The following is a 26,595-nucleotide window of genomic DNA, read 5'->3' as shown; positions in this document are numbered from 1 at the left end:
GTCTGTATCGGTGGGGTCTGTATCGGTGGGGTCTGTATCGGTGGGGTCTGTATCGGTGGGGTCTGTATCGGTGGGGTCAGTATCAGTGGGGTCAGTGTCGTGGGGTCAGTGTCGGTGGGGTCTGTATCAGTGGGGTCTGTATCGGTGGGGTCTGTATCAGTGGGGTCAGTATCGGTGGGGTCTGTATCAGTGGGGTCAGTATCGGTGGGGTCAGTATCAGTGGGGTCTGTATCGGTGGGGTCTGTATCAGTGGGGTCAGTGTCGGTGGGGTCAGTGTCGGTGGGGTCTGTATCAGTGGGGTCAGTATCGGTGGGGTCTGTATCGGTGGGTCAGTATCGGTGGGGTCAGTATCAGTGGGGTCAGTATCGGTGGGGTCTGTATCGGTGGGGTCAGTGTCGGTGGGGTCTGTATCAGTGGGGTCTGTATCGGTGGGGTCTGTATCGGTGGGGTCTGTATCGGTGGGGTCAGTATCAGTGGGGTCTGTATCAGTGGGGTCAGTATCAGTGGGGTCTGTATCGGTGGGGTCTGTATCGGTGGGGTCAGTATCAGTGGGGTCTGTATCGGTGGGGTCTGTATCGGTGGGGTCTGTATCGGTGGGGTCTGTATCGGTGGGGTCAGTATCAGTGGGGTCAGTGTCGGTGGGGTCAGTGTCGGTGGGGTCTGTATCAGTGGGGTCAGTATCGGTGGGTCAGTATCAGTGGGGTCTGTATCGGTGGGGTCTGTATCAGTGGGGTCAGTGTCGGTGGGGTCAGTGTCGGTGGGGTCTGTATCAGTGGGTCAGTATCGGTGGGGTCTGTATCGGTGGGTCAGTATCGGTGGGGTCAGTATCAGTGGGGTCAGTATCGGTGGGGTCTGTATCGGTGGGGTCAGTGTCGGTGGGGTCTGTATCGGTGGGGTCTGTATCGGTGGGGTCTGTATCAGTGGGGTCTGTATCAGTGGGGTCTGTATCAGTGGGGTCAGTATCGGTGGGGTCTGTATCAGTGGGGTCTGTATCGGTGGGGTCTGTATCAGTGGGGTCAGTATCGGTGGGGTCTGTATCGGTGGGGTCTGTATCGGTGGGGTCAGTATCGGTGGGGTCAGTATCAGTGGGGTCTGTATCAGTGGGGTCTGTATCGGTGGGGTCTGTATTGAGTCGTATTTACAGCATGGAAGCGCCCTTTCACCCAACTAGCCCACACTGACCGACATGCCCCCAACCACGTTAGTCCTACTTTCTTTGCATTGGCTGATATCCCTCTCAACCTATCCTAACCATGTATCTGTCCAGATGTTTATTAAATGTTATGACTTGCTTCAACTATCTTCCCAGGCAGATCATTCCATGGACCCACCAAAACTATATGTAAAAAAGTTATTGTTAAATCTTTCCCCCTCACCTGAAACCTTTGTCCTCTAGTTCTCAAATTCCCCTACATGAAGCAACAGACTCTGTGCATTCACCAAATCTTATCCTCTCATGATCTTGCACACCCCTGTACAATCACCCCTCATCCTCCTGCGCTCAAGAAATAAAGTCCTAGCCTGCTCAATCTCTCCCTATAGCTCAGGCGCTCGAGTCCTGGCTACATCCGTCTGAATCTTCGCTCCAAAATGGTCTCAATAATGTCTTATGTGATTGTAACATGACCCCCCAACTTCAATACTCAATACTCTGACTGATTGAGACTAACTGATTGAGAAAGCCTGCTTGACCACCCTATCTACCTGTGATGCCACTTTCAATGAACTATGTACCTGCGCTCCTGGACCCCTCTGCTCTATAACACTCCCCACTGCACTGCCATTCACTGTGTGGATCCTGCTCTCTTTGTAGTTTTTAGAGATATGCGATGGTAACAGGCTCAACAACCCACTGTGGTATTGGGAGTAGGGTGCTGACATGGATAGAAAATTGGTTGGCAGACAGGAAACAAAGAGTAGGGATTAACGGGTCCCTTTCAGAATGGCAGGCAGTGACTAGTGGGGTACCGCAAGGCTCGGTGCTGGGACCGCAGCTATTTACAATATACATTAATGACTTAGATGAAGGGATTAAAAGTAACATGAGCAAATTTGCGGATGACACAAAGCTGGGTGGCAGTGTGAACTGTGAGGAGGATGCTATGAGGATGTAGGGTGACTTGGACAGGTTGTGTGAGTGGGCAGATGCATGGCAGATGCAGTTTAATGTGGATAAAAGTGAGGTTATCCACTTTGGTGGTAAGAACAGGAAGGCAGATTATTATCGGAATGGTGCCAAGTTAGGAAATAGTGAAGTACAAAGAGATCTGGGTGTCCTTGTTCATCAGTCACTTAAAGCTAGCAAGCAGGTACAGCAGGCAGTGAAGAAAGCTAATGTTGGCCTTTATGACAAGAGGAGTTGAGTATAGGAGCAAAGAGGTCCTTCTGCAGTTGTACAGGGCCCTAGTGAGACCACACCTGGAGTACTGTGTGCAGTTTTGGTCTCCAAATTTGAGGAAGGATATTCCTGCTATTGAGGACGTGCAGCGTAGGTTCTTTAGGTTAATTCCCGGAATAGGGGGACTGTCGTATGTTGAAAGACTGGAGCGACTAGGTTTGTATACACTGGAATTTAGAAGGATGAGAGGGGATCTTATTGAAACATATAAGATTATTAAGGGATTGGACATGTTAAAGGCAGGAAACATGTTCCCAATGTTGGGGGAGTCCAGAATCAGGGGCCACAGTTTAAGAATAAGGGATGGGCCATTTAGAACGGAGGTGAGGAAAAACCTTTTCAGTCAGAGAGTTGTAAATCTGTGGAATTCTCTACATCAGAAGGCAGTGAAGGCCAATTCTCTGGATGCTTTCAAAAGAGAGCTAGATAGAGCGGAGTCAGGGGGTATGGGGAGAAGGCAGGAACGGGGTACTGATTGTGAATGATCAGCCATGATCACATTGAATGGCTGGCTCGAAGGGCCGAATGGCCTACTCCTGCACCTATTGTCTATTGTATATTGAGTCCATGCCAAACAGCTTACACTATTCTACACATAATGTTCAATTAAGGTCATAATTGATTGGAGCAGAATTAGGCCACTACGCCAATCAAGTCTATTCCACCATTCAATCATTGCTGATCTATCTCTCTCCCCAACCTTATTCTTCTGCCTTCTCCCCATAACCCCTGACACCCATACTAATCAAGAATCTATCTATCTCTGCTTTAAAAACATCCATTGACTTGGCGTCCACAGCCTTCTATTCCACAGATTTTCCATCCTCTGACTAACAAAATTCCTTCTCATCTATTTCCTAAAGGAACATCCTTTAATTCTGAGGCTCTGACCTCTAGTCCTAGACTCTCTCACTAGTGGAAATATTCTCGATCCAAACCTTTCACTATTCACGTTTCAAAGAGGCCCCCCCTCATTCTTCTAAACTCCAGCGAGTACAGGCCCAGTGCCATCAAATGCTCATCATATGTTAACCCACTCATTCCTGGGATCATTCTTGTAAACCTCTGGTTCCTCTCCAGGGCCAACACATCCTTCCTCAGATATGGTGCCCAAAATTGTTCACAATACTCCAAATACAGCCTGACCAGCTTTATATAATCTCGGCATTACATCCCTGTTTTTGTATTCTAGTCCTCTTGAAATAATTGCTAGCATTGCGTTTGCCTTCTTTACTACCGATTTGACTTGCAGATTAACTTTTTTAGGAATCCTGCACCTGCACTCCCAAGTCCCTTTGTACCTCCAATTTCTGGATTCTCTTCCGATTTAGAAAATAGTCTTTATTCCTTCTACCAAAATGCATGACTCCACACTTTCCTGCACTATATAACATCTGCCACATTTCTGCCCACTCTCCCAACCTGTCCAAGTCCTTTATACCATTTGCATCCAGCTATCCAAGTCCTTCAGTCCAATTATACCAGGCCAATTTACCTACAAACCTGTACGCCTTTGGAGTGCATGAGAAGCCCGGAGATTCCGGAGAAGACCCATGCAGGTTACGGGGAAAAGGCACAAGCTGTGTGCAGACAAGCACCCGCAGTCAGGATCGCACTGTGTTGGTATTTTTCAGTCTGTATCGGTGGGGACTGTATCGACCAGTCCCTAATTGGTGGTGTCTTTATGGATGGCACCATATTAGTATAATTATTAACAGGGGGGACGGTATCATTGGGTCGGTATCGCTGCAATCTGAATTGCAGGGAATTGTATCGCTGGGATTGTATCTATGGGTGTTGTATCAATTGAGATTATATCGCTGGGTCTGTCTCTGTCGGCCTGTATTCGTAAGGAGTATATTAGAGGGTAGATATTGGTGGGTCTGCATCGGAGGATCATTATTGGTAGGACTGTATCAGTGGGGAAAGTTACAGTATGGTAGCGACTGTGTTGTGAGCCTGTTTCAGAGCCTCTGTTTCCGATGAGGCTGTATTGGTGGGGACAGTCAGTGAGAGTGCATGGGTGGGTCTATATTGGTCCGATTGGTATCTGTCTTTGTCACCTTGTATCAGTTGGGACTGTATTGGAGAGAGTGGATTGGTGAAACTGCATCAGTGGGAACTGTATCACAAGTGACTGTGAAGTGGGTTTGCATTAGTGTGCAATTTTTCGGTGTGAGCAGTATCAGGTGTGTCTGCATCAGTGGGACTGTATCGATCGGGACTATATCCTTGGGTGTATATTTGTCAGCCTGTATCACTGGGAATTGTATCGGGGAGAATGCTTTGGGGGAGTCTATCAGTGGGTGTGTATAGGTGTCCGTGTTAGTGGGATTTTATTGGTAGAGGCAGTTTCAGTCGTGACTATGTTGTGGGTGTGTATCTTTGGTCGGTATCGATGGGTCTGTATTGGTGGGGACTGTAGTAAGGAGAATGCATTGCTGGGTCTGTTTCAGTAGGACTGGAGTGGTGGGGTATGTATGCTAAAACAGTGGGATGAGAATCAATGGAGAATGTATTTGTGGGGTCTGCATCATTGATGTTCATATCAATGGATCGCTAATCATGGGATCACTATCGGTGTGACTGCATTGGTGCAACTGCATTGGATAAATGCATCGATGAGACAGCATCGGATAAATGCATCGATGATTCGTATTGGTGCATATGTATTGGTGGGACTGGATCGGAGTCAGTACTGATTGTGTCGTGGGTCTGAACTGTGAGCCTGCAATAGTGGGGACTGTATCGGTGAGTTGCACTGGTGTAATGTGCATCAGTCAAGACTGTATCATTAGGAATTTTATCATAGGGTCTGTATTGCTGGAGATTGTATTGGTGGAACTGTATCAATGGGGACTGTATCTCTGGAGCTGTATCGGTAGGTGGGTCTGTATTGGTGAGCCTGTGTAGGTGGGGACTGTATTGGTGAGCCTGTGTAGGTGGGGACTGTATTGGTGAGCCTGTGTAGGTGGGGACTGTATTGGTGAGCCTGTGTAGGTGGGGACTGTATTGGTGAGCCTGTGTAGGTGGGGACTGTATTGGTGAGCCTGTGTAGGTGGGGACTGTATTGGCTAGAGTGCATTGGTAGGTCTGTAACAGTGGAGCATTCAGTGGGATTATATTGGGGTTCTCTATTGACAGGTCTGTAATGCCCCATTGCAGGAATGATGTGGAGGCTTTGCAGAGGGTGCAGAGGTTTATCAGAATGTTGCCTGGATTAGATGGTTTCAGCTACAGGGAAAGGGTGGATATACTTGGATTGTTTTCTCTGGAACATCGGAGGTAGAGGGGAAATGATAGGTATATAAAATTGTGAGAGGCATAAATAAGAGTAGACAGAAATAACTTTTTTCCCAGGGTGGAAATGCCCAGAGGTAATCGTTAGAAGGTAAGAGGGAGAAAGTTTAATGGAGATATGCAGGGCATGTTTCTTTTACAGAGGGTAGTGGGACCTGGATTGTATTGCCATGAGTGGTAGTGGAGACATACGATAGTGACATTAAAGAGGGTTTTAGATGGACACATGGAAGTGCAGAGAATAGAGGGATAAGGATCATATTTGCTGAGTCTGGTGGTGCATGCTTTAAGCTTCTGTACCATCTGCTGGGTACAGAAGCAGAGAGAAGAGGGAATGGCTGGGATTGGTCAAGCGTTTGATTAGGTGGGCTGCTTTTCTCAGGCAGTGTGGAGTGTAGATGGAGTCAATGGGGGGTCTGGCCTGGCTGATGGACTAGGCTATATGTACAACTCTCTGCAATTTCTTGCAGTCTTGGGCAGAACTGTTCAAACCAGCATCTGCAGTTCCTTCCTACACAGTATGCTTTCTATGGTGCATCTGTTTGTGAGGACACGTGCCAAATGTCCTTAGTCTCCTCAGAAAGTAGAGCATTGATGTGCTTCTTGGCTGTTGCATCAATGTGGTTGGTCCACAACAGATTGTAATATTAACGCCAAGGTGTTTGAAGCTGCCAATCATTTCCACATTGGCATCGTTGATCTGATGGCATGTTATCCACCATGCTTCTTGAAGTCAATAACTAGCTCCTTCTTCTTGCTGACATTGAAGGAGAGGTTATTGTCCTGATACTAGGTTCTGTTATTAAGGTCTCTATCTCCTTCTTGTGCTTCATCTCGTCATTATTCATGAACCAGCCCACCCACCACAGTGATGCTATTTGCAAACTTGCAGATGGAATTAGGGCCAAATTTGGCTGCACAGTCATGAGTGTATAGGTGGTACAATCAGGGTCGGCACAGCTACTTTACCGTGCCATAGACCTGGGTTCAATCCTGACTATGGGTGCTGTTTGTACAGAGTTTGTATGTTCTCCCTGTGACCATGAGGGCTTTCTCCGGCTGCTCTATTTTCCTCCCGCACTCCAAAAATTTACAGGTTTGTAGGTTAATTTCCTTTGGTTAAAAAATTGTAAATTGTCCTTAGTATGTAGGAAAGTGCAAGTGTACGGGGTGATTGCTGGTTGGCATGGGTTCGATGGGCCAAAGGGCCTGTTTCCATGCTGCAATAACGACTAAAGGGATGGAGAATGCATCCTTTTTGGGCACTGGTGTTGAGAATGATTGTGGAGGAGGTGTTGTCACCTATCCTCACTGACTGGTCTGTGGGTTAGAAAGTCAAGGATCCACAGGCAGCGGGGATACCTATTCCTAGGTCCAAGAGTTTTTAGATGAGTTTGGATAGGATCATGGTGTTGAAGGCAGAGCTCTTGTTAATAAATATGAGTCTAACGTATGTCTAAGTATTCCTGAAATTAGTTTAGGTCAAGGGAAATGGTATCTGCTGTGGACTTCTTGTGATCGTAAGCAAAATGCAGTAGACTGAGGCTGCCTGGGAGGCTGGTGTTAATGTGCACCATTACCAGTCTCATGAAGGACTTCATGATGGTGCATGTCAGAGCCACTGGACGGTAGTCATTCAGGTATGCTATCTTTGGCACAGGGATGATATAGGTGTCATTGCCTCGGGTCTCTAACTTACTCTGGAATTGCCTCTTGGCATTCGTAATGGCTCTGTAGTGAGAGGGGGTATGGGGAGTTGGGGGAGTCCAGAACAAGGGGCCACAGTTTAAGAATAAGGGGTAGGCCATTTAGAACGGAGATGAGGAAGAACTTTTTCAGTCAGAGAGTGGTGAAGGTGTGGAATTCTCTGCCTCAGAAGGCAGTGGAGGCCAGTTCGTTGGATGCTTTCAAGAGAGAGCTGGATAGAGCTCTTAAGGATAGCGGAGTGAGGGGGTATGGGGAGAAGGCAGGAACGGGGTACTGATTGAGAGTGATCAGCCATGATCGCATTGAATGGCGGTGCTGGCTCGAAGGGCTGAATGGCCTACTCCTGCACCTATTGTCTATTGTCTATTGTTATTTGCCTTGAACATTACCGACTTGGACTTTACCTGGTAGTGGACCTCACTTTTCATCCATGGTCTCTGGTGGGGGAACACATCTTGTTTGGTATATAGTCGTTTACACACATGGGTGATGACGTCTACGACAAAAATGTCATATTCATCTAGGTTAACTGCAGTGTCCTTGAATATGGACCAGTCAATAGACAATAGACAATAGACAATAGGTGCAGGAGTAGGCCATTCAGCCCTTCGAGCCAGCACCGCCATTCAATGCGATCATGGCTGATCACTCTCAATCAGTACCCCGTTCCTGCCTTCTCCCCATACCCCAACGATTCAAAGCAGTCGCAAAGGGTCTGGTGTTTCCTCAGACTGGCACTGCATGGCTTTCTGTACTGGATGCACAGCCAGGTGATCAGATTTACCAGAAATACCGGTTGGTATTGGTTGGATTTGTCTTGGTAGGTCTGTCTCAGTGAACAGTGTATTGGTGTGGACTGTGTTGGTGGGGACTGAGTCAGTTGAATCTGTATTAGTGGCTCTCTATCGATAGGTTTGCATCCATGGGTCTCTTTCAGTGGGTTTGTATCTATGGGGACGGCATATCTGTGTCGATACACCTGTAAATACCAATATTATATCGACCTCCATCACCACTCCTGGTTGCATGTTCCAAGCATCCACGATTTTCCATGTAAAAAGAGTTTGCAGATGATATAAAAATAGGTGGAGGGGCAAGTAGTGTAGAGAAAGCAGGAACTCTGCAGAAGGACTTGGATAGGTTGGGAGAGTGGGCAGAGAAGTGGCAGATGGAATATAATACAGCAAAGTGTGGAGTCATGCAATTTTGTAGTAGGAATAAAGGCGTAGACTATTTTCTAAATGGGGAGAGAATCCCAAAATCGGTACAAAGGGACTTGGGAGTGCTGGTGCAGGATTGTCCAAAACATTCATCTGCAAGTCGAATCGGTAGTAAGGAAAGCAAACGCAATGCTAGCATTTATTTCAAGAGGGCTAGAATACAAAAACAGGGATGTAATGCTGAGGCTCTATAAGGGCGGTCAGGGTGCATTTGGAGTATTGTGAGCAGTTTTGGGCCCCATATCTGAGGAAGGATTCAGGATTCAGGATATCTTTATTTCTCATCCAAAAAACTTGTTTTAGTCACCCACAGTCCAACAATAAAAAGCAGTAAAATAAGCAAATTACACAACCCCAACCAACACAAAACACACAAAAAAGAAACATCCATCACAGTGAGTCCCCTCCAGTCCCCTCCTCACTGTGATGGAAGGCCAGAATGTATTTTCTCTTCCCCTGCCGTCTTCACCCGCGGTCAGGCTGTTGTCGTTGCCACGTTCCAGGCCGCGCCGGACGGTGAAAGGTCCGCAGCGGGCCGACCCAAGCCCCGCGATCCGGGGCGGGCGAACACGCTGCCGCTGCACGTCGGGGCGGTCGTGGCTCCCAACATTGAAGCCCCCGTCGAGCAGAGAAAATCCCGCGGCCTATTTCAGGCCGCGCCGGACGGTGAAATGTCCGTGCCGGGCCGACCCAAGCCCCGCGATCCGGGGCGGGCGAACACGCTGCCGGAGCTCCCGATGTCGGCATCCACGCAGCCCGAGCCTAAGGCAAGTTGCAGCCGCTCCCGCAGCCTCCGAAGACAGCCGGCTCCGCTGATGGTGAGTCTGGTCGGCTCCACTGATGGTGAGTCCGGTCCGTGGGCTGCCAGCTCCAGGAGTTCGGCCGATGGTAGGCCGCAGCAGGAACGGAGACCCGACCCGGAAAACCCTGGAGAGGGTCCAGAGGAGGTTTACAAGAATGATCCCAGGAATGAGTGGGTTAACATATGATGAGCGTTTGACAGCACGAGGCCTGTACTCACTGGATTTTGGAAGGATGAGGGGCTATCTCATTGAAACTCACCGAATAGTGAAAGGCTTGGATACAGTGGATGTGGAGAGGTTGTTTCCACAAGTGTGTGTGTCCAGGACCAGAGGACCATTGCCTTGGAATAAAAGGACATTCCTTTAGGAAGGAGATGAGGAGGAATTTCTTTAGTCAGAGGGTGGTGAATCTGTGGAATTCTTTGCCACAGAAGGCGGTGGATATTTTTAAGACAGAGACAGATTGATTCTTGATTATTATGGGTATCAGGGGTTATGAGGAGAAGGCAGGAGAATGGGTTAGGAGGGAGAGATAGATCAGCCATGATTGAATGGCAGAACAGACTTGATCCGCCAAAAATGACTTAATTCTGCTCCTCTCACTTATGACCTTATGACCTTATGACCTAAAACAACTTGCCGTGTGCATCTCTTTTAAACTTTGCTCCTCTCATGTTAACGCTGTGCCCTCCATTAGACATTTCCATTCTGGGAATAAGGTTCTCGCCTCAACCGCCGACGTTCCAGAGAAAACTATTGAAGTTTGTTCAACCTCCCCGTATAGGTCATACCCTCTAATCCACCCTCTAATCCCCTTATAGATCATACCCTCTAATCCACCCTCTAATCCCCTTATAGATCATACCCTCTAATCCACCCTCTAATCCCCTTATAGATCATACCCTCTAATCCACCCTCTAATCCCCTTATAGATCATACCCTCCAATCCAGGCAGCATTCTGGTAAACCTCTTCTGCACCTTCCCCAAAGTTAGATCATAGAGTCATACAACGTGGAAACAGGCTCTTCGGCCCAACTTGCCCACGCCGAGCAACACAAGCATTCTGCACTAGTCTCATCTGCCCAAGATTGGCCCATAACCTTTTAAACCTATCCTATCCATGTACCTATCCAAATGTCTCTTAAATGATGGTACCTGCCTCAACTACCTCTTCTGGCAGCTCCATATAACTACCACCTTTTCTGTAAACAAGTTACCCCTCAAGTTCCTATTAAACTTTTCCCCCCTCACCTTAAACCTATATCCTGTAGTTCTCCATTCTCCGACTCTGGGCAAAAGATGTGCATTTAGCCAATCTATTCATCTCATGATCTTGTAGACATCTGTAAGATCACCCCTCGTTATTCTGTGCTCCAAGGAATAAAGTCCTAGTCTACTCAACTCGCCCTAAAGTTCAGGCGAGTCCTGGCAACATCCTCGTAAAGTTACTCAGCATCCTATACATCTTAATAACATATTTCCTATAACATGGTGACTAAAACTGAGCACAATAATCTAAATGTGGCCTCACCAAATTCTTATACAATTGTAACATGACTTCCCAACTCAATACTCTGACTGATGAAGGCCAATGAGCCAAAAGCGTTTGTGATCACCCTGTCTACCTGTGATGCCACTTTCAAGGAAAGTGTTCAAGGTTTTAAGGTTGTTTCTACTTATCGCAAACAACAGAGATCCTTCTGGACCTCCACTGGATAGACCTCCAGCCAGCATTACACTCTCCAGCACAGTCTTCTGCAAGTAAGCCAATTCTGAATTCAAATGACCAAATCACTGTGCATCACATGCATCTTAATCTTCTGGATTGGCTTAACATGTGGGACTTTACCAAATTTCTTCACACAGAGAGTGGTGAGTCTGTTGAATTCTCTGCCACAGAAGGTAGTTGAGGCCAGTTCATTGGCTATATTTAAGAGGGAGTTAGATGTGGCCCTTTTTGCTAAAGGGATCAGGGGGTATGGAGAGAAGGCAGTTACAGGCTACTAAGCTGGATGATCAGCCATGATCATATTGAATGGCGGTGCAGGCTCGAAGGGCCGAATGGCCTACTCCTGCACCTATTTTCTACGTTTCTATGTTTTTAAATGCTTTACTAAAATCCATGTAGACTCCATCCAATGCACTATTTTCTTTGATCACCTCGATCACCTCTTCAAAAAAATTCAATCATTCATAAGACATGACCTGCCATGTACAAAGCCACAGATAGACACAAAATGCTGGAGTAAATCAGTGGGTCAGGCAACATCACTGGAGAAAAGGAATAGGTGACGTTTCGGTTTGAGACCCTTCTTCAAACTGAGAGTCTGGGGAGAATAAAACTGGAGGTATGAAAAGGTAGAGTCATTCCAGCATCTTTGGTGTAAATCAGCATCTGCAGTTCTTTGCCATGTACAAAGCCAAGCTGACTCTCCTAAATAGCTCCATCTCTTCCAAATGTAAATAAAATATATCCTGAAGAATTCTCTCCAGTAGTTTCCCAAGCATTCATGTGAAACCCACCAACCTCTAATTTCCTGGATCACCTCTACTTCCCTTCTTAAACCAAGGAACAACATTGGCCTCCGGTCCTCCAGGACCTTGCCTGTGGATCGGGAATATACAAAGATCTTTCTTGTATTTGCATTTCCTGTGTGCAATTTCTTCTCTTGTCTCAGTGGGATGAATCAGTAGAGACTGTATCAGTGGCACCTGTATTTTAAGTACTGTGGGTCTTTTCAATAGGATGTGTATCTGTGGGTACGGTTTTGGTGGTCTGTATCAGTATGTTCTATGTTGGTGGTGGTGAGACATCTGTCCAGCGTGGGGAAGTATTCATAGAGCATGCTCTGATGCATCATGAAGTTACAAAGACCACCATCTCTTTCGACTTCATTCACTGCCTGTTCCAGGCTGCTCTGCTCTGTCCTCACAGGGCTCTGTCTTCTTTTCCTTGCAGATCATAACCATGGCTGAAACTGGGTCATTAATTGGTTTATATCTCCCCTCCCTCCATCCTTCTCTCCCCTACCTCCCACTCACCACCCCCCTGCTCCCCCTCTGTGCCCCACTCTAACTTTCACTCTCCCTTCCTCTATCTTCCTTTCTCCCTCTCTCCATGCTCTTCCTTTCTTCCTCCCCCAGTCCCTCTCTTCTTTCTCACCCTCTTCTTCCCACTCTCAGTCTCTCTCATCTCCCCTCTTTTTCTCATCCTTTCTCTTGCTTCTCTATCATCCCCTCTGCCTATCTCCCTATCCCCTCCCCTCTCTCCCGCCCTCTCTCAGGTTCTCTCTCCTTCCCCTGTCTCTCCCTCTCTCTCTCCATCTCCCCTGATTCCATTTCCCCTCACTCCCTCCCTCCCCTCCCTCTCCCCTCTCTCCCTCTTCCCCACCACACCCTCTGCACTCTATTAACCCTCTGTTTCTCCCCCCTCCATCTCCCTCCTCTTCCCTCATTCTCTCTCTCTCTCCCTTCATCCCTCTCTCCATCTTGCTCTCCCCTCCCTCACCCCTTCCCCCTCTCCCTCTCCCCCTCTCCATCTCCCCTTCTCTGCCTCTCTCACTCTCTTCCTCTCCCCACCCCTCTCCTCCATCCCTCTTCCCTCCCGCTCCCTCTCCTGTTCCTTTTCTCCATCCTTTACCCCTCCCTCTCCCTTTCTCTCCCCTCCCATTACCTCTCTCCCTCTCTTTCTTCCCTCTCCATCTCCATCTCCCTCCCTCCATCTCCACCCACTCCCCCCTGGTTGGGGATCTTACTGGTAGGTGCCACGGGTCTGGGTTGGTTAGACGCCTGATGCAACGATTGATGGCTGAGTGTGGGGGAAGTGTGCTGGATGAAGGGCTGTATTTTCAGGGAAGATGTTTTTTGCCTGGGGGAGTGAGGGTTGGTAGGGTGCTGGGAGTGGGCTGGGAACCGGGGCTGGTGTGGGCGGAGGGGAACCTAGACTGAGCTGTCTCTGTTTGCCATGCGCAGGTGCTCAGCAACAATAGCCACCTGTACCTGAAGGTCATCACCCAGGCGGATGCAGGACCGTACGTGTGCAAGGCCATTGTCCCTAGTGTTGGGATCGGCGAGAGAGAGGTCACCCTCAAGGTCAATGGTGAGACACAGTTCCCCCACTCCCCCAGTCTCCCCTTACCCTCAGTCCCCTCTCCCCCAGTCTCAACCCTCCTCTCCTCACAATGTGTCACCTCTAGGTAACACAAAATGATGAAGAACAAACAGCATAGAACAGTCCAGCAGAGGAACAGGGCCGTTGTCCCACCAACATCCATGCCGACTATGATGACAAATTCAATGAATCCAATCTGTTTGCACATGGCTTGTCCCTCTTGCCTTTTTAAAATAAAGAAACATCATTGGCTATTCCTTGTCTTTTGAGATCTCACCCATAGTTAAAGTGGATGCAGAGATCTTAATCAAGATCGCAGGAATCTCCTCACTTGCCTTCCTGAGATAGATCCCATAGATACGACTTTGTGGGCATCACAGAGTCTTGGCTGAAAGAGGATCAGGAATAAGCTGAACATCCAAGGATACGCATCTTATCGAAAAGACAGGCATGTGGGAGGATAGTGTGATGGTAAGGAAAGACACCCAATCCTTAGCAAGACGTGACAGAGGACCAGAATATGTAGAATTTTTGTGGGTAGAGTTAAAAAACTGTATGCGTAAAAAGGAAGTTATCTACAGGCTTATGAATAACAAGCCACGATGTAGGGTGCAAGTTACACAAGGAAATTGAAAAGGCAAGTAAGAAGGCGATGTTACGGCGGTCATGGGGGATTTCAGTATACAGGTAGACTGGGAAAATCAGGTTGGTACTGGACCCCAAAAGAAGGAATTTGTACAATGCCTATTAGATGGCTTTTTAGAGCAGCTAGCCCAGATTTGATTAGTGAGCTTCAAGTGAAGGAACACTAGGAAGAAGTGATCATAATCTGATAGAATTCAACCTGTAGTTTGAGAGGGAGATGCTGAAATCGGATGTATCGGTATTATTGTTGAGTAAAGGTAACTACAGAGGCATGAGGGAAGAGCTGGCTGGTTAATTGGAAGGGAACCCTTGCAGGAATGATGGTGGAGCAGCAATGGCAGGAGATTCTGGGAGTAATTCAGAAGACATAGGACCTTTTCATCCCAAGGTGGAAGAAACAGAGGAGAATGTGGCTGAAAAAGGAAGTCAAAGGCAACATGAAATCAAAAGAGAAGGCAAATAGGATGGCAAAGATTAGGAGGAAGCTAGAGGATTGGTAAGATGGCAACAAAAAAGCAATAGAGAAAAGATGAAATATGATGGTCAATAACGAACCAATAATATAAAAGAGGATTACAAAAGTTTGTTTCAGATAAATAAAGAGTAAAATGGAGGCAAGAGTAGACATTGGACTGCTGGAAAATGATGTTGGAGAAGTAGTGATGGGTTACAAAGGAATGGCGGATGAACTGAATATGTTTTTGCATCAGTCTTCACAGTGGAAGACACCAGAAATGTGCCAGAAATTCAAGAGAATCAGGGAACAGAAGCGAGTGCAGTGGCTATGACTGAGGTGAAGGTGCTTGAAATGTTCAAAGGCAGATTACACCCAGAGTTATGAAATAGGTAGCTATAGAGATTGTGGAGGCATTCGTAGTGATTTTTCAAGAATCACTCGTCAGGAATGACTAGACTTCAGAGAAACAGCGTGAAAAGATGCCCTTCGGCCACTTAGTCCGTCCGCACCAAGCAGCAATCACCCCATATACTAATACTGTCCTGCATACTAGGAACAACTTACAATTTGCAGAAGCCAATTAACCTAAAATCTCTATGTCTTTGGAGAATGGGAGGTGACCAGAGCACCTGGAGAAAACCACTTGGCCTCAGGAAGAAAGTACAAACTCAGTACAGACAACACCTGTAGTTGGGATCGAACAAGGGTCTCTGGCGTCGTATGGCAGAAACTGTGCCCAGAGGAATGGAAATTTGTGAATGTAACTCCACTGTTTAAGAAGGGAATGAGGCAAAAGAGAGGAAATACCATGTCGTTTAGTCCAACTTCAGTGTTCGGTAAGATTTTAGAGTCCATTATTGAGGATGAGGTTTTGGGGTACTTGGAAGCACATTATAAAATAAGCTGGTCAGCATTGAATTGAGTTCAATACATTTTATTAGCCAAATATGTATACATACAAGGAATTTGCCTTGTTACTTTGCTCGCAAGTAACAACATGATACACAGTAGACAATTAAAAATAAAACATTATCATTTAAACAAGTGAAGAATTAAATAAAATACCAGAGCAAAAGGAGGCTACAGACTTTTGGCTGTTATATCTAGGAATCCTGGAATTGTTTATGGACGTTATAAAGTTTATGGAAGTTCGTAAAATTATAAAAGGGCTGGACAAGCTAGATGCAAGAAAAATGTTCCCAATGTTGGGCGAGTCCAGAACCAGGGGCCACAGTCTTAGAATAAAGGGGAGGCCATTTAAAACTGAGGTGAGAAGGAACTTTTTCACCCAGAGAGTTGTGAATTAATGGAATTCTCTGCCACAGAGGACAGTGGAGGCCAAATCACTGGATGGATTTAAGAGAGAGTTAGAGCTCTAGGGGCTAGTGGAATCAAGGGATATGCAGAAAAGACAGGCACGGGTTATTGATAGTGGATGATCAGCCATGATCACAATGAATGGCGGTGCTGGCTCAAAGGGCTGAATGGCCTCCTCCTGCACCTATTTTCTATGTTTCTATGTTTCTATATTAAGTACCAAGTAGGATTGACAAAGGAGAGTAAGTGGACGTTTTTGACTTGGATTTTTCAGACGGCCTTTGTTAAGGTGCCAAACGTGAGGCTGCTAAACAAGATAGGAGCCCATGATATTCTAATACTATGCAGGTACTGGCATCAGATTGGCTGACTGGTAGAGGCAAAGTGGGAATAAAAGGGGCCTTTTCTGGTTCGTTTTCGGTGACGAGTGGTATTCCGAAGGGGTTGGTGTTGGGTTCGCTACTTTTCACGTTACATGCTAATGATTTGGATAGGAATTGATGGCCATGTTTGTGAATGATACAAAGATAGGTGGAGGGGCAGGTGGTGTAGAGGAAACAGGGAGTCCACAGAAGGACTAGGGACCGACCTGGAACCTGCTAAATTACTCCAGCAGTTTGTGTCTTTTCTTCTATACCCAATTCCCTGACTGATAAAGGACAATGTACCAAAAGCCTTTTGACCACCTTATTTACCTGTGATGCCACTTTCAAGGAATTATGGGCCTGTACTCCTAGATCCCTCTACTCTACAACACTCCCAAGGGCCTTGCCATTCACTGTGCTGTTCTGGTTTGACCCCAAAATCCAACACCTTGCACTTATCTGCATTAACCTCCATTAACAATTCCTCAGCCCACTTGCCCAACTGATCAAGATCCTGTTGTAATTTTTCATAACCATCTACCATGCAACCCACTTGACGTTCTCACCTGCTTCCTTCCATGAAGCCAATTCTCTATCTCTATCCAGTCAGCTAGCTCCCCTGGATGTTATGTGATTTAACCTTCCAGCTTACCATGTGGAACTTTATCAGATTCCTTGCTGAAATACATATAGACAATATTTACGCTTTGTGCTTGTCAACCTTTTTGGTAATTCTTTAGAATACTTGATTAGATTCATAAAACATGATCTCCCATGCACAAAACCATGTTGACCATCCCTAATCAAGCCTGAGCGAAGCAGAATAGAGGAAACTGTAGGCCGGTTAGTCTGACTTCAGTAATTGGTAAGATTTTATTGTCCATTATTATAAAGGATGAGGTTATTGAGTACTTTGTTCACGATAAAGTAGGCCGAAGTCAGCATGGCTTTGTGAAGGGGAGGTCTTGCTTGACAAATTTGCTGGAATTCTTTGAAGAAGTAAATAGCAGGACAGACAAAGGTGAGTCAGTAGATGTTGTTTACGTAGATTTTCAGAAAGCCTTTGATTAGGTGCCACACAATGGAGAATACGTGCAGGAGTAGGCCATTCAGCCCTTTGAGCCACATGAGGCTCCTAAGGAAGATGAGAGCCCACGGTATCAAAGGGCAGATACTAGCATGGATAGCAGGTTGGTAGGATGGCAGAAGACAATGAGTGGCAATAAAGGTTTTTGTATCTGGTTGGTTGCCAGTGACTAGCGGAGTTCTGCAGGGGTTGGTGCTGGGGCTGCTGCTCTTCACGTAGTATATTAACTATTTGGACGAGAGGATTGAAGACTTTGTGGCCAAGTTTGCTGATGTAACAATCGGTGGAGGGGCAGGTAGTGTGGAGAAAGCAGGGACTCTGCAGAAGGACTTGGACAGGTTGGGAGAGTAGGCAGAGAAGTGGCAGATGGAATATAGTATAGCAAAGTGTGGAGTCATGCATTTTGGTAGTAGGAATAAAGGCGTAGACTATTTTCTAAATGGGAGAGAATACAGAAATCGGAGATGCAAAGGGACTTGGGAGTGCTGGTGCAGTAGTAAAGAAAGCAAACTCAATTATTTCAAAATGGCTTGTATACAAAACAGGGATGTAATATTAAAACACTATAAGGCACTGATAAGGACAGATTTGGAATATTGTGAGCAATTTTGGACACCATAGCTGAGGAAGGATGTGCTGGCTCTGGAGAGGGGCCAGAGGAGGTTTACAAGAATGACCCCGGGAATGAGTAGGTTAACCTATGATGAGCATTTGTCAGCACTGGGGCCTATATTCGCTGGAGTTTAGAAGAATGAGGGGGTACCACATTGATACATACAGAATAGTGAAAGGCTTGGATAGAGTGGATGTGGAGAGGATGTTTCCACTAGTGGGAGTCTTGGACCAGAGGTCATAGCCTCAGAATATAAGGATGTTCTTTTAGGAAGATGAGGAGAAATTTCTTTAGTCTAAGGGTCGTGAATCTGTGGAATTATTTGCCACAGAGGCCATCAGTGGATATTTTAAGGCATAGATAGATAGATTCTTCATTAGTCAGAGGCCATGGTGAGTTGGCAGGTGAATGGGGTTAGGAGGGAGAGATAGGTCAGCCATGATTGAATGGCGGGGTGGACTTGATGGGCCGAAAGGCCTGATTCTCCTATCACATGACCTTATGACCTATCTATCCATGGAACCCTTTAAACTGCATTCCACCTCCTCTCACTCCGTCTCTCTCATTCTTTTTTCAAAGGCCCTCCAATTATATCGAGCGACGGTGTCCAGTATGCAGTGGAGGGCAGTCGTGGACAAGTGGAATGTTACATCGCAAGCTCGCCTCTCCCAGACCGTATTGTAAGTCATGCAGCAAAACACCTGGTCATACCTGGAAACAGAAAGGTCCTAGAAACGGGAATAGCGGTGGGAATGCAGCAGAGATTTCCTGGATACAACCTCTGCTACATTATCTGGCTTTATGCACAGACTTGCCCTCCAAGTCCGAGGGGGCGTTGAGCTCCAATGCCCCCTCTTACCCTAATTACTATCTTGTGGTCAGCTTACTTTTAGATGGGGAGAGGTGGGTGCAAGGTGTAAACCCCTCCACTGCCAAATAGACTACCCAATGTATGAATGGGCAGAGGTGATGAGAGGGTTAATTCCCTGCGATGTGGAATGGGCTGCCCGATATGCATGTGGGTGAGAGGGTTCATCATCTTCGATGAGGAACGGGTTTGCTAGGATGTGGGAGGTGAGAGGTGTTGAGGGTTATGTTTCCTGACTCGTGCTTGCCCTGAATGTGTGGTGGTAGCTTGGTGTTGCTAATGTCTTGATGTTCTGCAGGCATGGGCCTGGAAAGAGACAGTGTTGGAGTCAGGCACATTCGAGCGGTACATGGTGGAGACGGTGGGGACAGTCTTGGGTGTCCGATCCACCCTCCTCATCAGCAATGTTGCCGAGTCAGACTTCGAGACTATCTATAACTGCACTGCCTGGAACTCCTTTGGACCCACCACTGCCCTGATCCAGCTCGACAAACAAGGTGAGTGTCCTCACCCTTCCCCATGTCTCCCCACTGTTCCCCACATTTCCCAACAACCTCTCATATTTCCATACCTGTCCCCACCCCTCTCCACTCCTCCTTACTTCTCCCCAAGTCTCCTCATCCACACACATCCACTGTAGCTGTGGTGACTTGGGATCCACATTCCTCTGCATTAGCACTGCCTGACGGGAACGTGAGGGAGGGCCATGGAGAGAAGGAAAAGCAGGTCGTGTTTTGTGAGGGAGGGGGGCAAGGTGTAAGGAAAGGTGAGTCAGACGGAAGGGAGAGTGAGTGGGGGGGAGTGGGGTGAGAGATCAGAGAAAGAGTGGGAAGGGAGAGAATGGGGAAGGAGATAGGTGTGGAGAGAGAGAGAGAAAAAAAGTAGGGAGAGAAGGGGAGGGAGGGGAGGGGAGGGGAGAATGCGAGAGGAGAAGGGAGGGGAGAGAAGAGGGGGGAGAAAAAGAGGGGAAGGGACGGGGAGTAGAGGGTGAGAGAAAAGGGATGGAGGAGCAAAAGTGGAAAAGACTGAGACAAGATAAAGGGGGAGAAAGAAGGGAGAGCAGAATTATAGACCAGTTAGCCTGATGGGGAAGATGCTGGAGTCAATTATTAAAAAGGTAATAGTGGCGCATTTGGATAGCAGTAAAAGGATTGGTCCAAGTCAGCATGGATTTATGAAGGGGAAATCCTGCTTGACTAATATTCTGAATTTTTTTGAGGATATGACAAGTAAAATGGATGAAGGAGGACCAGTGGATGTTGTGTATCTAGACTTTCAGAAAGTCTTTGATAAGGTACCACATGGGAGTTTGTGAGCAAAATTAGAGCACATTGTACTTGGGGGTAGGATATTGACATGGATAGAGAATTGGTTGGCAGTCAGGAAGCAAAGAGTAGGAATAAACGGGTCCTTTTCAGAATGGCAGGCAGTGGAGAGTGGAGGCAAGGCTCGGTGTTGGGGCCGCAACTATTTACAATATATATTAATGATTTGGATGATGGAATTAGAAGTAACACTAGCAAGTTTGCGGATGACACAATCCTGGGTGGCGGTGTGAACTGTGTAGAGGATGTTAGGAGGTTGCAGGGTGACTTGGACAGGTTGCGTGAGTCGGCAGATGCGTGGCAGATGCAGTATAATGTAGATAAATGTGAGGTTATCCACTATGGTGGCAAAAACCAGAAGGCAAATTATTATCTCAATTGTGTCAGATTAGGTAAAGGGGAAGTGCAATGAGACCTTGGTGTCATTGTACACCACTCACTGAAAGTAAGCCTGCAGGTAAAGCAGGCAGTAAAGAAAGCTAATGGCATGTTGGCCATTACGAGAGGATTTGAGTGCAAGAGCAAAGAAATCCTTCTGCAGTTGTATAGGGCCCTGGTGAGACCACATCTGGAGTATTGTGTGCAGTTTTGGTCTCCTAATTTGAGGAAGGGTGTCCTTGCTATTGAGGCAGTGCAGCGCAGGTTCACGAGGTTAATCCCTGGGATGGAGGGACTGTCATATGAGGAAAGATTTAAAAGACTAGGCTTGTATTCACTGGAGTTTAGAAGGATGAGAGGGGATTTTATCGAGATATATAAAATTATAAAAGGACTAGACAAGCTAGATGCAGGAAAAATGTTCCCAATGTTGGGGGAGTCCAGAACTAGGGGACACAGTCTAAGAATAAAGTGGAGGTCATTTAAAACTGAGGTGAGAAAAACTTTTTCACCCTGAGAGTTGTGAATTTGTGGAATTCTCTGCCACAGAAGGCAGTAGAGGCCAATTCACTGGATGGATTTAAAAGAGAGTTGGATAGAGCTCTCGGGGCTAGTGGAATCAAGGGATTTGGGGAGAAGGTAGGCACAGGTTACTGATTGTAGATGATCAGCCATGATCACAATGAATGGCGGTGCTGGCTCGAAGGGCCAAATGCCAGAATTTTCTATGTTTCTATGAGAGTGTGGGGCCAGAGGAGGGGCATGGGAGAGTGGATGGAGAGAGTGCGGGGGAGGGAGGGGGAGGAAAAGAGATGGGGGGAGATTGGTGGAATGGGGAGGGGGAAGGGAAGAGAGAAAGAGAAAGTGGGTTGGAGGGGGAAAAAAGGGGAGGGGGAGGGAAGGTGAAGGAGGGGGGTGAGACGGTGAGAACAGGAAAAAAGAGATGACGAGAGAGAGAGAGGGAAGAGAGGGGAGGGAGAGAGAGGAGAGGGATCAGAGATAGAGAAGGGAGAGGGAGAGATTGAAGGGGGAGGGAATGGGCATGAAAAGGGAGAGGGAGAGGGCCTAACCACAGGAGACCCAAAGTGGGGCCAGAATGTTGGAGAGAGAGAGGGGTAAAGAGAGTTAGAGAGTGGGAGAGAGAGAGTGGGAACAGAAAACAGAAAAATGTGGGACTGCACTGTGGCGTGCTGCCTTATACTGGTAGAGACCTGGGTTGGATCCTGTCTGATGTGCCATGTGTACGTTCTCTCTATGACCATGTGGATTGTCTTGGTGTGCTCTGGTTTCCTCCCACATTCCAAAGATGTGCCAGTTTGTAGCTAAATTGTCCCCAGTATGTGGGATAGTGCTCGTGTGGGGAAGATCACTGTTCGGCTAGAACTTGGTGGGCAAAAAAGGCTTGCCTCCTCGGTCTGAACTAAACTAAACTATCACCTACAATGTGCCAAACAACAAGCCAAGACGATCACCTATCTACCTGCATATAAACTATATCTCCCCATTCCCTGAATATACATATGCCTATCTAAATGTGTCAGCAGGTAGGGAGAGTCAGGGAGAGAAAGAGAGAGAGTCAGGGAGGGAGGGAGAGAGAGAGAGAGAGAGTCAGGGAGAGAGAGTCAGGGAGAGAGAGAGAGAGAGTCAGGGAGAGAGAGAGAGAGAGTCAGGGAGAGAGAGAGAGAGAGAGTCAGGGAGAGAGTCAGGGAGAGAGAGAGAGAGAGTCAGGGAGAGAGTCAGGGAGAGAGAGAGAGTCAGGGAGAGAGTCAGGGAGAGAGAGAGAGAGAGTCAGGGAGAGAGAGAGAGAGAGAGAGAGAGAGAGAGAGAGAGAGAGAGAGAGAGAGAGAGAGAGAGAGAGAGAGAGAGAGAGAGAGAGAGAGAGAGAGAGAGAGAGAGAGAGAGAGAGAGAGAGAGAGAGAGAGAGAGAGAGAGAGAGAGAGAGAGAGAGAGAGAGAGAGAGAGAGAGAGAGAGAGAGAGAGAGAGAGAGAGAGAGCAGACTGAGAGAGAGAGAGAGAGAGAGCAGACTGAGAGAGAGAGAGAGAGAGCAGACTGAGAGAGCAGACTGAGAGAGCAGACTGACAGAGCAGACTGACAAGGATTTCTCCTGGGCTGAGTATTGGGTGGGGAAGCTTCCTGCCAGATACTGGGTAGAATGACTCCCAGGCTGGGTGTTGGGTGGGATTACTCCCAAGCTAGGTGGTGTGTGGGATCATTCCCAGGCTGGGTGCTGGGTAGGATCATTCCCAGGCTGGGTGGTGGGTGGGATCATTCCCAGGCTGGGAGCCAGGTGGGATCATTCCCAGGCTGACTGACTGCAAGCTGAGCCTGGTTGTTCCATGCCAATAAAAGCAGCTCTCCACAGCTGCAAGCATTCCTCTCTGCCGTGGTACATAATGCCCTCCCTCCTCTCTTTCCCTGTAGATGTGCTTCCTATTGGAATCATCGTTGGCATCACAGCTGGACTCGGGATCCTGCTCATCCTGGTCCTGACCAGCGTAGCCGTCCTCTTGTATCGCAGACGCAAACGCAGTGAGTGCTTCAGTGGTGGATGGGGAACGACCCAAGCCTCCTCTAGCTCTAAACACTTTGACCCTCCCCCTCCCAAAACTCCCCCTCCATCTGGACCGCACCGTCCATCCCCCATGTTCCCCACCTGCCCTTCTCCCCACACACTCTCACCCTTCCCTCACTCCCCCAGTCACCCTGCATTCTGAGTAAAAGGATGCATTTATCTTATCTATTCCCCTCATGATTTTATATGCCTCTGTAAGATCACCCTGGGGATCTAAGGGAACTCAAGATAAACAAAATGCTTGGAGGTAGTGACCATAATATGATTCGTTTTAATTTCCAATGTGAGAGGGAGAAGGTTAAATCAGAAGAGTCAGTGTCGCAGTTGAACAAAGGGGACTATAAAGGCATGAGAGAGGAGACTGGAAAGGGATCATAGCAGGAATGACGGTGGAACAGCAATGGCAGAAATTTCTGGGCATAATCCAGAAGATGCAGGATTATTTCATTCTAAAAAGGAAGAAAGATTCTAAGGGGAGCAAGAGGCAACTGTGGCTGACAAGGGAAGTTAGGGATGGAATAAAACTCACAGAAAAGATGTATAACATAGCAAAGAGTAGTGGGTAGCCAGAGGATTGGGAAACTTTAAAAGGACCACAGAAGGTAACAAAAAGGGCAATATGGGCAGAAAAGATGAAGTACAAGGGGAAGCTGGCCTAGAATATAAAGAAGGATAGTAAAAGCTTCTTTAGGAATGTTGCGCAAAAGGTCAGTAAAGACAAATGTGGGTCCCTTGAAGGCAGAAACACGTGAAATTATTATGGGTAACAAGGAAATGGCAGAAGAGTTGAACAGGTACTTTGGCTCTGTCTTCACTAAGGGAGACACAAACAATCTCCCAGATGGACAGAGGATCTCGGGAGACAGAGGAACTGAAAGAAATTTGCATTAAGCGAGAAATAGTATTGGGTAGACTGATGGGACTGAAGGCTGATAAATCCCCAGGGCCTGATGGTCTGTATCCCAGGGTACTCAAGGAGGAGGCTCTAGAAATCGTGGTGATCATTTTCCAATGTTCTATAGATCCAGAATCAGTTTATCTAGATTAGACGGTAGTTAATTTTTCAAGAAAGGAACGAAAGAGAAAACGGGGAATTGTAAACCAGTTAGCCTGACATCAGTTGTGGGGAAGATGCTGGAGTCAATTATTAAAGAAGTAATGGCAGTAAAAGGACTGGTCCAAGTCAGCATGGATTTATGAGGGGGAAATCCTGCTTCACTAATCTTCTGGAATGTTTTGAGGATGTGACAAGTAAAATGGATGAAGGAGAACCAGTGGATGTAGTATATCTTGACTTTCAGAAAGCCTTTGATAAGGTCCCTCACACGAGATTAGTGGGCGAAATTAGAGCACACAGTATTGCCATGGATAGAGAATTGGTTGGCAGACAGGAAAGAAAGAGTGCATTCAAAAAGTATTCAGACCCCTCCACATTTTCCACATTTTGCTACATTACAGCCTTATTTTAAAATGGATTAAATTCTTTTTTTTTTAATCATCAATCTACAAACAATACCCCATAATAAAAAAGCAAAAACAGGTATTTAGAAATGTTTGCAAAGTAATTAAAAACAAATAAATGAAATATCACATTTACATAAATATTTAGACCCTTTGCTATGACACTCAAAATTGAGCTTATGTTCATCCTGTTTCCATTGATTATCCTTGAAATGTTTCTACAACTTGGTTGGAGTCCACCAGTGGTAAATTAAATTGATTGGACATGATTTGGAAAAGCATACACCTGTGAATATAATATCCCACAGTTGACAGTACAGTCAGAGCAAAAACCAAGCCATGAAAACAAAGGAATTGTCCGTAGACCGTCGAGACACAGATCTGGGGAAGGGTATAAAACAATTTCTGCAACATTGCAGGTCCCGAAGAGCACAGTGGCCTCCATCATTCTTAAATGGAAGAACTTTGGAACCACCAGGATTCTTCAAGGAGCTGGCCACCTGGACAAACTGAGCAATCGGGGCAGAAGGGCCTTGGTCAGGGAGGTGACCAAGAACCCGATGGTCACTCTGACAGAGCTCCAGAGTTCCTCTGTGAAGATGGGAGAACCTTCCAGAAGGACAACCATATCTGCAACACTCCACCAACTAGGCCTTTATGGTAGAGTGGACAGACGGAATCCACTCCTCAGTAAAAGGCACATGACAGCCCGCTTGGAGTTTGCCAAAAGGCACCTAAAGGACTCTCATACCATGAGAAACAAGATTCTCCGGTCTGATGAAACCAAGATTGAACTCTTAGGCCTGAATGCTAAGCGGCACCGCTCATCACCTGGCCAATACCATACCTACGGTGAAGCATGGTGGTGGCAGAATCATGCTGTGGAGATGTTTTTCAGCGGCAGGAACTGGGAGACTAGTCAGGATTGAGGGAAAGATGAACGGAGCACAGTACAGAGAGATCCTTGATGAAAACCTGCTCCAGAGCGTTCTGGACCTCCTGGGGCGGAGGTTCACCTTCCAACAGGACAACGCCCTAAGGACACAGCCAAGACAACGCAGGAGTGGCTTTGTGACAAGTCTGTGAATATGAATGTCTCTTTAGATTCTGGAGTAGTTCCTGAGGATTGGAGGGTAGCTAATGTAACCCCACTTTTCAAAAAGGGAGGGAGAGAGAAAACGGGGAATTACAGATCAGTTAGTCTAACATTGGTAGTGGGGAAAATGCTAGAGTCAGTTATTACAGATGGGATAGCAGCACATTTGGAAAGTGGTGAAATCATTGGACAAGTCAGCATGGATTTATGAAAGATAAATCATGTCTGACGAATCTTACAGAATTTTTCGAGGGTGTAACTAGTAGAGTGGATAAGGGAGAATCAGTGGATGTGTTATATCTGGACTTCCAGAAGGCTTTCGACAAGGTCCCACATAAGAGATTAGTATGCAAACTTAAAGCACACGGTATTGTGGGTTCAGTATTGATGTGGATAGAGAACTGGCTGGCAGACAGGAAGCAAAGAGTAGGAATAAACGGGTCCTTTTCAGAATGGCAGGCAGTGACTAGTGGGGTACCGCAAGGCTCAGTGCTGGGACCCCAGCTATTTATAATATATATTAATGATTTGGACGAGGGAATTGAATGCAACATCTCCAAGTTTGCAGATGACACGAAGCTGGGGGGCAGTGTTAGCTGTGAGGAGGATGCTAGGAGGCTGCAAGGTGACTTGGATAGGTTAGGTGAGTGGGCAAATGCATGGCAGATGCAGTATAATGTAGATAAATGTGAGGTTATCCACTTTGGTGGCAAGAACAGGAAAGCAGACTATTATCTGAATGGTGGCCGATTAGGAAAAGGGGAGATGCAACAAGACCTGGATGTCGTGGTACACCAGTCATTGAAAGTAGGCATGCAGGTGCAGCAGGCAGTGAAGAAAACGAATGGTATGTTAGCATTCATAGCAAGA

At 46.9% G+C, this 26,595-nt stretch overlaps 1 protein-coding gene across 1 annotated transcript in view; it reads left to right on the top strand.

The window, feature by feature from the left end:
* Positions 1 to 26,595, top strand: part of LOC144605527 (kin of IRRE-like protein 1) — a 133,698-nt gene that overhangs the window by 61,183 nt on the left and 45,920 nt on the right. Inside the window, exons 8-12 of the mRNA XM_078420903.1 lie at positions 6,337 to 6,404; positions 13,402 to 13,528; positions 18,604 to 18,704; positions 19,191 to 19,389; positions 23,018 to 23,125. Of these exons, the coding sequence (XP_078277029.1) occupies positions 6,337 to 6,404; positions 13,402 to 13,528; positions 18,604 to 18,704; positions 19,191 to 19,389; positions 23,018 to 23,125 (603 nt within the window). The remainder of the gene's footprint in view (positions 1 to 6,336; positions 6,405 to 13,401; positions 13,529 to 18,603; positions 18,705 to 19,190; positions 19,390 to 23,017; positions 23,126 to 26,595) is intronic.

The sequence above is a fragment of the Rhinoraja longicauda genome, chromosome 24, assembly GCF_053455715.1.
Source record: "Rhinoraja longicauda isolate Sanriku21f chromosome 24, sRhiLon1.1, whole genome shotgun sequence".
Lineage (NCBI taxonomy): Eukaryota > Metazoa > Chordata > Chondrichthyes > Rajiformes > Arhynchobatidae > Rhinoraja > Rhinoraja longicauda.
The sequence above is the reverse complement of the archived record's forward strand: the minus strand, read 5'-3'. Positions and strand labels throughout refer to the sequence as shown.